General features: G+C 39.5%; 1 protein-coding gene across 1 annotated transcript in view; it reads left to right on the plus strand.

Moving 5' to 3' along the window:
• Positions 1-2891: 2891 nt before the first annotated feature.
• Positions 2892-13190, plus strand: part of slc44a5b (solute carrier family 44 member 5b) — a 39330-nt gene continuing 29031 nt past the window's right edge. Inside the window, exon 1 of the mRNA XM_008299477.1 lies at positions 2892-3068. Coding sequence (XP_008297699.1) covers positions 3032-3068 — 37 coding nt within the window. The 5' untranslated portion in view covers positions 2892-3031. The remainder of the gene's footprint in view (positions 3069-13190) is intronic.

Genomic DNA, 13190 nt, shown 5'->3' on the forward strand with positions numbered 1-13190 from the left:
ACCAGCACTTGACAGATTTTGCTTTTAAAGAAACTTTTCTTGTACTTGGCTTCATTTTTTCATGTCGGCTACAGACTGTATACCATCACCAGTAGACAGTATAATAAAGAGATAAAGCAGACATTAATGCATCTAATGAAACTTGAGGCGGAGGGTAAAGCAGGCTGAGATGCCCTCTGAAAGTGATCATTCCTCTTCTGTCCACCAGTCTTTTCTTTCAGACCTTTTCTTGGATGACTGTGTCCTTGCTAATCTTTAATAGTGTTGACATTTCACTGGTCTGCTGAAATCCAAAGAAAGGGTTTTGTGGTGTTTTGGTGTAACATTTTGACAGAACAATACAAGTGTTGGTGGGGTTTAAAAAAAAAAAGAGAGAATATACATTTAGAAGGTTTTATTTACTGTTTACACAAGAGTCATGTGGAGGATTACGCATTAGTTTGGACAAAAATAAATGCTGTCTTTGTAATATTTGGAAGTGTAAGAGTAGGAATTTTGACAGAAGATGCCTCTCCTGATATGGGGTGAAAAGCCCCCCACGGACATTAGTGAATATTAATACTGTAGGCTAAATTTTTGCTAAACTTTGTATACCATCATCTAACATGATGGCATTAAAGCTAACTCAAAGTAAAAACAAAATGTCATAGTAAATGTTAGAAGTTTTGACTTAAATGTGTCTAAATTAAATGGCAATAATCAACTGTCCAAAAAAACCCAACTTTTTAATGTAATTTCTTTGTATATTAGAAGAAAAAAACATCAAACATTACATCGGACTTATGCATTTGTTTCAACAAAAAATAAAACAACAAATAGCCTGGTTTCTTTGTATTATGTGAAAGTTTAAGACTTTTAAGGAAATATTCAATATGGGGTAAGAAGCCTCCATTGACATTAATGATCTTCAGTACACTAGCCTAAATTAGTGATAAATTATCAACAACATAATCTTGTACAACAACAGAAATGTTAGCCAGCAGTAAAAAGTTGTATTATTATTATTGTCTAGCTATCTGACAACTAATGCTACACTTAGCATGAGCTGGCTAGCTGGAATTCTAACCTACTATAGGCTAAGCATCCTAAGTGATCTGTGATTTAGCATTATTTTTATGTGATTAACTCAAGTATCAATGACAACAACATCACTGTAAATGTATAACTGTTGTCCTAAACTGTCGAAATTATGAAAATGAAGTTACAATTATACATAAGTAACTGGTCTGTATGGATCACCCCTTTTTAATATTTCACATGTACTTTTATCACAGCAGAGTTGTGCTCAATTACAGTTGCTTTAATGGTCTGAAGAAATCAAAAGAAGTGATTTTGACATAAAATGGCACCACGTCCTCACAGTACAAAATAAGCCTCTGCAGCTTTTTATCACCAGCTTTTGTACTGTTAGTATAAGAGTCTACTGGAGGATTATCTGTTCATTTTTAAAAACTTTTTCTGTAATATGTAAAAGTTTCTGACTTTTGAGGGAAAATGCTCTTTGACATGTGATAATGGGCATGATTGATTTTCTTTCCCCAGGTTACCCCATGTTAAGCATATAGTATCAACACTGAAATACATATAAGATCAAATTTACATGTTACAGCAGCTGGATACAGATGAGGCACGGACAAGAATTACTGAAGTACAACAAGGCAAATAAACATATAATAATAAATATAGATATAATATAATTCCTACTGGCTCCTTTTGTAAATATATTTATATATTCTTATTTGTGTTTTATACTTGTATTTTGCACCACTGGAGCTGTCTTTTAATTTCATTGTACTTTGTTTATGATGAATAGAATACAATAGAATAGAATAGAATAGAATAGAATAGAATAGAATAGAATAGAATAGAATAGCATTCTATTCTAATTTATTAAACTCTATTCTGTTCTATACTAATTTATTCTATTCTATTCTAATTTATTCTATTTTATTCTTTTAATCATTATTAAGGATTCTATTCTATTATATTATATTCTAATTTATTTTAATCTATTCTATTCTATTCTATTCTATTCTATTCTATTCATCAGTTAAAGCTGTTTTATCTAAATTTGAAATGTGAAAATGTGTATATGGACAGTTATATTGTACATAGGATTTTATGATTTCATCCTTCAACCCCTGTTGTACTTTTCGTTGTAATTTCTCATCCTGCTTCTTTCATATCTATTCTGTATTTAGCTGCTGTAACGTGAATTTCCCGGTGAGGGATCAATAAGTTTATCTTAACATGTATTTTATTTGAGCTGATTTATTATATATAGTCTCTCACTCTTTTTTTTATTTTTTATGACTTGTGCAGTTTTAGATCCACAAGTGGGATATTTACCATCTTACTTTGTGCTGTTATTTTTAACATATACCTCCCTAATTTAGCCGAAGCAGACACAAAGAGACGTTTGCAATGTCACAACAATCCCAGCTGAGGTCAGTGTTTCTCCACCGGTCGCCTCCTTCTGGACTCACATGTCAGAACCTAAAAATACTGGGCTGCACAATTGGCTCTATTATTAATCAGCGCGCGCATACAGAAGCAGCCTGGAACTGTTTCTTGTTGGGGTTTTATTATTTTAAGACAGTGAACCAACTTCTCCGTGAGTTCCATCCTGCTGCTGTCAGATGCCAAACTGCACAATATGTGGTGTGTTTTAAACCGCCTCCTCACAAAGGCAGACGGGACAGCGAGCACCAGAACCGGCAGCAGCAGCAGCAGCACCAGCAGCGGCCCCGGCGGCTGCAGCTCGGCTCCGGCTGCAGCAGCACCAGCGGCTCCGCGGCCCCTTTAAGGCCGTTTTGGAATAATTAATGACGTCGCGCTGTAAACACGACTGACGCTCAGCTGCGTGGCCGAAGCATCCTCAGACCGAAGAGCCCGAGTCCTCTCCAGGTTCCCGTGTTTATTTCACGACGGCGCTGCTGGGAGGCATTAAAAATAATTGGGGTTCACCTCGACTCTCATATGCGGTCTCCAAAACCAAGACGACGGTGCTGCATCTGTCCTACCAAGTGCCATGGCTAGAAAAACGGACATCCCCTCCTCTTACTATGGTGAGTCGGTTCGTCTTTGTTGTAGAACGCCAGGGATATTTTTCTCCCCTTTGTATTGTAATGACAACACCATATAACGGTGTGTTTTAGTCGCCTGAATGATAATTCACCTTCCTTTTTTCTGCGCTTTCGCGGCTACGTTAGTTAGCTAGCTTGCTTTGTCAGTTGCTAACTATTGGGGGGCTATTTAACGGTTGACATTAAATACGCAGTATCGGTCGGGAATATGTTTTTTTTTTTTTTTTTTTTTTGGACGGATATTTCTAAGAAGTACACGGACGTTTCTTAACAAAACCTCCCATAAACATAGCCGTGTTAACATATTAGCGGTGACATGTTATTTTTTTTCGCCTTGTATTGTTTACCTGGTGGAAAAGTGCCCACAATAGGAGTCTGGCTCCACTTTCCTGCGTCTTTGTTGTAAACGCTGATTTAACGCGATGACAACAGGACACTGGCTTTTTTAGATTTATCATGATCGTTTAGTTTAGCTCTAAAAAAAATAAATCTCAGGAAATCACAGAGAGAAAAACAAATGTTTGCCCAGTGGCCAAGCAGCAGCAGCAGCAGCCATCACGTTGCCTTTGTGTTGCTGTGACACAACACAAAGCCCGAAGTTGCTCAGTTTATTAAGAGCAACTGAGGTAATGACATTAGAGCAGCTGAGGTGATGGAGGAAGCCACTAGTCCTGGATGATTACACGTGATTATGTGTTTCATCTGTCAAATTAACGCCTGGAGCACAATACAGTGTTGATTCAGTGACACGTTTTTTAACATTTAAACTATTAAAAGGTGCATCCGACGTCGATGTGTAACCAAAAATCAACCCTTTTAATCAGTAATGAATGAACAACTTCTGCTAGATGAGTCTAAAATAGCAAAACAACTGCCAGAATTTAGTTTGATCACCATCTAACTGGTTAACCATTGACATGTAACTACACTATCCTTATTTATCTTGAGTGATGCACCTTGCTCTTATTTAAATGGCCTTTAGAGAGATGGGTTGCCAATTTTTAAAGCAAATTCACAACTTTAAGACGCTGCAACTAATAAAAACGTGTCAATTTTGCTCTAAACAGTATTGATGGTTATATATTTCAGTTATTAAATTAAGAATCAAACCACAATTAAACGTGATTCAGTCACTGTCAACATTTAACGCATTTAAAGGTTCGTTTTAAGCAAAAATCAACCTTTTTTGACCATTAATCAATGTTGAATGGAAAAACTTCTGTACATGTGTCCACACTAACAAAGTCGCTGCTGTAGTCTCATTTGATCATCAACTAATCAATTAACTATTTGGTGGTATCTAATCATTCAATGACCTTCATCTTATTTATCCAAATGACACTCCTTGCTGTGGTTTACAGAGACTCGTTTACATGCTGGTAATGCCAGTTTTTACCTTTAGGATACTACAGTTAAGGACATTTGTGATTTTTGCTCTAAAGAGTCGTGGATTATTCCACATAATGATGTCATTTAACCATCAAATTAAAAATGAAACCACACTACAATGTTGATTGAATGAGATATTATTAACATTTAAACAATTAAAAGTTAATCCAACGTTGAGTTTTAACCAAAAATCAACCTTTTTTTGATCATAAATCAATGTTGATTGAACAACTTCTTCTGTCTGGATGCACATGATCAAAGTAGCTGCAACAATTTTGAGCGATAATCAATTAACTATTTGATGTTAACCAGTTGTTTAATGACATTACTCTTATTCATCCAAATGACAATCTTTGCTGTGATTTACAGGAACTAGTTTACATGCTGGTAATGCCAGTTTTTACCTTTAGGATACAATAATGTATTTTAAACATTAAATTAAAAATGAAACCACACTACAGTGTTGATTGAATGACATATTATTGACATTTAAACTATTTAAAGGTTAATACAACATTGAGTTTTTACCAAAAATCAACCTTTTTTGAACATAAATCAATGTTGATTGAACAACTTCTTCTGTCTGGATGCACATGATCAAAGTAGCTGCAACAATTTTGAGTGATAATCAACTAATCAGTTAACTATTTGGTGGTATCTAATCATTCATATACATTCATCTTATTTATCCAAATGACACTCCTCGCTGTGATTTACAGGGACTTGCGCTAGATAGGTGCTATTTAGCTTGATAGACATCACATATGCAGCATTAGTAGCACTATCAGTATTTTTTTGTAAATGTTTGAAGTACGTGGCATGAGGTCGTTTTCTTTGAGTGCTTGTTTTTTTCTTAGTTAACTCCTGTGCGTGAGGTTTTTTGCTTTGTATTGTTAACCAGGTGTAGATTGACAACAAGCGTAACTAACAATTAGTCTTAGTCGACTTTTCACCGTCTAATTTTACATGATCGGTATCTGGTTTTGAAATGAAGGTTAAACGTGTTGTCCCTTGTTTAACAGATTTAATAAGGATTTATTGTCGCCATGTGGCATTTTCTCTGCTCCAGGCCTGCGGTGGATATTTTTAATCCGTGTGCAAATTTTCTGTCCATTAGCCTGCCTTAGTAATCATGTTGTTTATCAAAGCAATATAATCCCTTGTCAACACCAGATGCCACACAGACAGCAGCGTCTTTCTTCTGAAACAAAGAGAGCGTCACACTGGCCATTTTTACCAGACTGGTGGCCTTAATACTTCCACAGCTAATAATAATTGGTTCTATATTTAGGAATCTTCCATGTAATTGCTCACAAGACAAATATGTGGTGCTTCTTTCATGATTTGACTTTTTTTTTCTTTGGCTACGATCAGGATACCTTCAGACTATAATGGAGCACTACCTTGCTTTTAAAATCCAGACTAAGTGATCTACCCAAATTGTTGTTGTAAAAATGATAAGAAAGAAAAATAGATGGCATTTCATTTCATTTTCATGTCATTATATGTAACTTCAATCAAACAATGCGCTGATCCACTATGTGACATTTGCAAAAAGGCAAAAAACCTAACTTGTACAGTGCCTGTAAAAAGTATTCCACTTCTTACCTTTTGTTGCTTGTCAACGTGAAATTACGTTCATTTAATTTGATGAGCAAGACGTATTGAGACCCATCCACGCTGACTCAATGCTGTAGTTGTGGCCAAAGGTGTGTCTACAAAATACTGACTGGAAGAGGATGTTTTTATTGAATGGAATTACTTTTCAGAAATCTGTTTTCACTTTGACGTGAAAGAGTCTTTCTTTGGGAAAATTTTCGCCACAAAAAACAAAATTAAAATCACTACGATTCAATGTTGAAAAGACTTACAAGGAGGGAGAATACTTTTATAGGCACTGTATATCAGAATGTCCCCAAAGATGATCCATCCATCCATCCATCCATTTATCCATCCATCCATCCATCCATCCATCCATCCATTATCTATACACCGCTTAATCCTCACTAGGGTTGCGTGGGGGCTGGAGCCTATCTCAGCTGACTTAGGGCGAAGGCAGGGGACACCCTGGACAGGTCAAGATGATTCAGAACCTTATATAATGTATTTTTGGGGGGGGAATTATTTTTTTGGCCTTTTTGCCTTTATTAGATAGGACAGTTGAAAGAGAGACAGAAAAGTTGGGGAAGGGGTTGCAGCAAAGGGCCATGAGCGGGATTCGAACCCATGGCCGCTGCATCAGTGACTATCGCCCCTGTACATGGGTCGCCAGCTCAACCAGGTGAGCTGTAGCGGCAGCCCAGAAACTTATATATTTATCAACTTTTTCCTGTCATGCTCGTCGGTGCCAGCACACTTTCACATCATTATCCAGTGCGTCGTATCGTCTCTGTTCAAATTAGTCACTACGCCCTCAATAGCTGTGGAGAAATACAGTAGATACAGTAGCTGCAGTGTCTCTGAGTAATGCAGGCTTTGTCGAGTCTGCTCCTGACAGCTGTGGATGGAGGGGGGAAAGCTACTGTGTCTTCCTGTTCTTCCCCCCACATCCTGACCCGGTTTGTCCCTCAGACCTCATGACTCCACCATTCTGCCAATCAAGAATGCAACCTGTCAGCTGTAACAGATTTCCACCGCTCTCCGCAGACATGCAACTCACCATTGGGAACGTCAAGCCCCATCACTCCCTCCCCCGTTCGCCCCGAGTTCAAGCTGGTACTTTAGAGCATACCATAGATCTGACATTGGGAATTATATTTGAAGTGCTGTAAGTAAACGGCTTAGCGTTGAGTGAAACACAAAGGAAAACATGAGTGTCTTTGTTAGTGTATGGATAATTTAGACAGATGCATCAGCTAATATGTACCATACTTGCATTATTGCATTATCCCAAGTGCTGCTCTCCAGAGAATTAGACAATATATCGAGACAGTTTAATTAAGGAACATAATTTTGCCTTAACAGCGTCTAACAGCCTTTGCTAGTGGAGCATGGCGTGGAGTTACGGTGCCTCCCAGTGTTTAGGTCAGCTGCTTTATGTTGCCGGCTCTCTGCTGCTTTCGTTCCTCGGCAAAAGATGCAATTTAAAGTCTCACATGAACGGAAAACCGCAACATAAATTTTTATGTCAGAATGCTACACCCCATAATGCTGTCGTGTTATATTGGGAAGTAATGTTTCCCACGCTGCGTTTAAGTGTGGGATACATGTGGAGTGCATGGAAAAAAAACAAAAAGACCCTTGCATTTCTGTCTTTCTGGCTTTGTTTACTGGTTTGTTTTCCATTCTTCCGAAAGTGGAGAACTCAATCTATCATTTCCAGTTCAGCAGAAGTAGAAAAAAAGCAGAGGCATCTTTTTTTTTGTGGAAGAATTGCCAGTGATTTTTATTTTTTTTTTAACGGGAAGCTCACCTACTCTCTTTCTGGTAAATGTAGGAAGTGAATAACTGAGGTAGACTGGGCAGAATATTGGTGATGAGTCCTGCTGTCACTTTAATTTGCTTGATGATAACAGAAATATCACCTACCTCTAATACAAAGGTGGATTCCTTTTTTAAAATTAATATAATTGCCATATTGCGCGGTGTTAGAAAGATGCAAAAACCTGAAAAGACATCAGTGGGTGACGTGTTAGCACCCAGGCAAAAACCCCTCCTATCCTATTATTCAATTTTTCTCCACTTGGTCAACATCCAGATTCAAGTGTACTCCTCAGGCTAGTATATTATATAATGTTTCTAACTATGTAGCAAGTGTTTAGTGGGCTTATACTGTACTGCTGCAATGTTCAGTCAGTCAGAAAAGCAGAAACGTGGCTTCATAATCATTCTGTGACAGGTTTGTAAGTAACAACGTAGATATGAGTTCCATTCAGCACAGAAAGTGTTGAGTCGGGCACACTGTTAATTAACAAATTTCTCGCATGGGCAGCTTCCCTAAACGCTGCATTTTTACACAGAGTCGATGCAGAGCCTTGACAGAAAGCTGGAGCGACGGTTTCGAATCCAAAAACATTCACAGCCTCTTCCTGTGAAATTGCAGTTAGAGAAGGTTGTGGCTGAATGGCCCATTTTGCACCCAAGACTAAGTGCTATTATAGGCTCTTTAAGTGTCAGTGTCCTCTGCGAATACCTGCTTCAAATAAAGACCGATGCTCGCTCTGTAGTGCTCCTGCACATTTATTAGTTTTTTTTTGTGGCATTTCTGCTCATTATTTTTAACAAGGTTATGTTCTTCTCCTACTAATTTCATGTGCCTTTTTCTCAAGAGATAGCCGTGTCAGCGCTCGGAAGTTTGAAGTATATTATTCACACTAATGATAGGGTGAGTCAGTAAATAATTTCAGAGATTCACTCCTGCACAGCACTGGATGGTTGTTTGTTCAAGTCTGCGAAAATGGGACATTTAGCTGTGGAGAGACTTTCTTGGCGACAGCAAGGAGACTTTAAATTTCCAATTTGCAGTACAAATACAGCCAGTGTTTGTTTATGACTGAAAGGCTAAGTGACACTGACAGTGATTTACGAAACGCAACCCAAAGACGCACTGGAATGTAAGTGAGAGGAGAGGCAGCTACATTCATGCCAGACACGTAGGTTTTGAGTCTTTCTGGTACACAGTGAGACTTCAAATTATTTTTGATTAGTCCTATATCCCAAACAATGCAGCTAGCTTCATCAAAAGCAAACATGCTTTGGAGCACAGGTGAGGATCCTGCATAGCACCTTGCAGGTTTGCTTGGGTATATAATTGTAGCAGTTTTCATGGCTTTGTTACTAATCTTTGAGACTTTGCTGGGCGTCAGGACAGTGAACAGCGCTGGAATTGCGGCGAATGGTTGTGATGTGGACATACTACACCACTACAGAGTCCGATCGGAGACTACGCCGGCAGTTACCCGAGAGAGAAGGAAGCGCAAACGATACGAATGTAAACGAAGGAGAAGAAAGAGAGCCAGGATCCATGCTAGGCTAAACGCTAACCCCTTCAGACCAGCAGGACCGTCCTCCTACTCTCCAATGTCCGCCCCTTTGACAACAAGCTGGACGTTTGCTGAGAGAAACCTACAGAGAGTGGAGGGACTGCTGTGTGTTTGCTTTAACAGAAACATGGCTCCATGACAGCATCCCAGACGGACATACACCTGGAGGAGACCACATTATTCCGGGCGGACAGACAGGCAGCTAGCTCTGGGCAGCATCTGCGACTTCACCATCGTGTGTGTCTTTGCGTCCCTGAAGACCTACCAGGACCTGAAGAGGTTCACCATGTTCAACGAATGGCGGCGCGCATGGACGCAGCGCCCCCTTCAGGAGACAGCGAGAGTGAGCGTTTAATGTCTTATCCCAGACATGTATTCCGCAAAACTTGCTGGTTGAGTAATCCTGAAGAAACGCTCTCTCATCTTGCCTGTACTACTGTGTATGTACAGCAAAATGACGATAAACCTAATTTGACCTGGGTGTGCATGCTGCTTAGAGTCTAATGAAGAGGATTTTCTGTTAGTACAGCCAGGCAGTGATATTAATATTTACTAAATCAAGACGCGAGCTCTGCCTCAGGGTGCAGAAACAAGTTGTACTCCTTCCTAAAGCAGAAGATGATATGATTTAATAAATATTTTTTGCTTAACTAGTGACCTAAACATTTCCTGTTACTTCTACCAACCACAGAACCAAAATTAGTGATGTGCTATACACTTGTATAAATATATCTTAAGCAACTAAGACTGTAACTAACATTTGATTTATGTACTTACTAGTGATTATTTTGCAATTTATGCTCTCAATTAATCGAGAACTGTCATATATAGCAAAACAATGCAGCAAACTGTCACATTTGAGAAGCTAAAGCAGGCAAATGTTTGACATTCTTGCTTCAGAAATGACTAAAATGATTGACCAATTATCAATTAAATTTTTTTTTTCAACTAACTAATTGATTATCATCACAGCTCTAAAAGCCGCCTCATCGACGGTTGGTGACAGACTGACTTTATGAAGTTGAGTTTTATTTGTGTGAAGTGTTACTTCCCCATGACAGTCAGCTGGTAGCCAGCTTTTCAAATATTTTTAGAGCTGATTTAAAAAAAACGGAGCTGTTGTGTAAAAAAAAAATCAACCCAAAAACCGTGCTTGTGATCTAAATTTTAATGGTAAAATCCTTCTTACTGTGCTACTACCAATCTTGGCTCCCTGTTACATCCTGCATCACATAAAACTAGTTAAACTTTGATGTGTAAAGTCAGTAGAGGGTTTCTGCGTTCACATACACAGGAAAATAATCTCCATCTTAATTAGTCATTTAGTCATTACAGAGTCCTGAAATCTAATTTTCCTGAGACATGCAAATAAGCCTGCCTACAGGGTGAGATTATTTACAGTAACCTGTTTCCAGCACCGATTAGCTTGTGCATACTTTTGTGATACTAATGGGGCGATCTTCCTCGTTCGGAGTCGGTTTTTAAAGATACCAACACAAATGTTGAAACTGTACATGACTAAGGAGAAGCTTTAAAGGACCAAGTAGAATTAATTGCAGGATCTTCTTGCTTTAATTACTTAATGTGAGACTCCCAATGTAAATGTTTTATCACCGTGATTTACTGCATATTTGGATATCAAGCCCTATCCTCTCATGCTTAAGTCTTTATAAATCTGGCCAAAGCCACTTGAGCCTGCTGCTGATCTAGAGTAGCGGTAGCAAGTCTCATTTCACAGAAACACAGGGCTGCCACTGACATGCCTGAAGGCTCGCGCAGAAGTAACCAAGGTCACAAAGCCCCAGCCACAATACGGCTACTTCTCTCCTTGGAGCAGCAGGCCTAGCTGTCAGCATCTGACACTCAGATGCTAACTCCTCTCCTGGGGGTTGAATCCCAACCCGGATCCCACTATTCCCAATATCTGAAGGGATGTCAGCTAGCTCTATGTCTTTGCCTCCCTCAGAAAATATGCACAATAAGTACTGTTCCTGCACTAATAGGAGTTAACTCAGTGGACTACTCAGTCAGATATGCCAAGTACACAGTCCTCAACCATCTGCTAATAGTTGAGAGGATCCCCGAGGGACTCTGCTGAGTAAACCTAAACCAGAGATCGGGATGTTGTTGTCTTTTCTCAATAAGGAGACAAGCACTTTAAAGGTTGTACTGTTCTCCAGAGAGGGGAAAATACAAGCACGGCAAGAAAGATGTTTCTGGATACAGAAGGGCGATGGAGGATAGGAAGAGGAAACGAGAGTGATGCTGCTACATAGACACTGTATGTGAGTGTTTTCTCTCCTCATTTTTAACATTAGGAAAAAAAAGTGAGGCGTCTGGAGCATTAACTACTTGGGTTCTTTCAGAGATGGCCTATTTTTCTTTCTCGGGGAATTTTTGTAAGACTTGTGTGATGTCTAGCTGTCCCCAGTTCATCTTGCCCTCTCCCATGACCCCGTGTGACCCCCGTGTGTGCATGCTTGTTTGATTCAACTGGGAAACCTTGACAGCGAACCTCTTGCCTTACAGACTATTCCAGGATCTCTCCCCAATCTCTTATCCTATCAAAGCTGTTCAATCCCCTTTATCTTTATGGCAGGGATCCACCTAAGCGGCTTTGTTACTGGTATGCCATGCGGCGAACCACACTGATGTTGCAGGAGAAACCTGAATACTGCTAGTTTTTAAACACAGGCGAGAAGAAAACACAAAGCCCCAAAAGCCATATTACTGATGTTGCTTTCCTCTATGGATTGGCAGAAGCCAGCGCTTTCATCAAATATGAATGATTATACTGTACACAGCATTCAGACTTACAGACTTTGCCTACCCTGCTGAGCAACATCATTATGCTGAATTTTTAAACTTTCTGCTTCTTCTCCTTCTTCTTCTTTTTTTTTTTTTGTTTATTTGTAGTTGGATCTAACACTCTTCTGAGCTCAACAAAGCTTTGACACAAGTACAGTCTCACAGCACTTCACTCTCCCCAGGTCTTGGAAATGTTTATGAATACGCAGAATGAAAACAACACAAAAAAAAAAAAAAAGTCCTTTCCAAATGGCCCCTTTGACCCGACCCATGTAGAGCACCTGCAGTGTTCGAGCTGTTTGCCTGACCACGGTATGAAAGAGGCCTGTGTTGGACAGTGGAGCCAGGGGACACTGGTGCCTGTGTCTGCCTGCGTTGATGTGTCTACGTACTGGATGTGTTTATGGAGACTAGCTGGGAAACTCTGGGAAGGGGGGCCTGTGGAAACAGGATACAAAAAAAAAAAGTGAAGAAGTTGTACTCTGGAGGGTGTGATGTACTGTACTCTACTGTATGATGAATACTCCTACCCACTTTATATTTAGCAACTATGTGTTTTATGTACTTGAATTGCTTGACTTTGATTTGAAGGTGTGCTACAGGCTGCTGCCATTTCAATCGATCGATGCAGACGTGATTCAGTAAATGTCCACATAACCTCTCAGCAGACGACTAAAGTGAACCGTAGGAGATAAGGGCGCAATTTAGTCTCCGTCTAAATTGTGAAATACAAGGCGATGAACTGCTTCCGTGACACTCTCCTGAAGCTTTATCACTCCGGGGCGGGTTGTTACGTCTGGCTCTTTTCCAGCACTGCCACTCTGAAGTTGATTTTCTGCAGTCAATCTTCGCACATACTTCAGAATCTGTCTGACAGGAAATGTGGACTTTAAAGTGAAGGATTTTCACTGTCTTTTATTCTTCT

The sequence above is a fragment of the Stegastes partitus genome, unplaced genomic scaffold (assembly GCF_000690725.1).
Source record: "Stegastes partitus isolate 25-593 unplaced genomic scaffold, Stegastes_partitus-1.0.2 Scaffold1421, whole genome shotgun sequence".
NCBI lineage: Eukaryota > Metazoa > Chordata > Actinopteri > Pomacentridae > Stegastes > Stegastes partitus.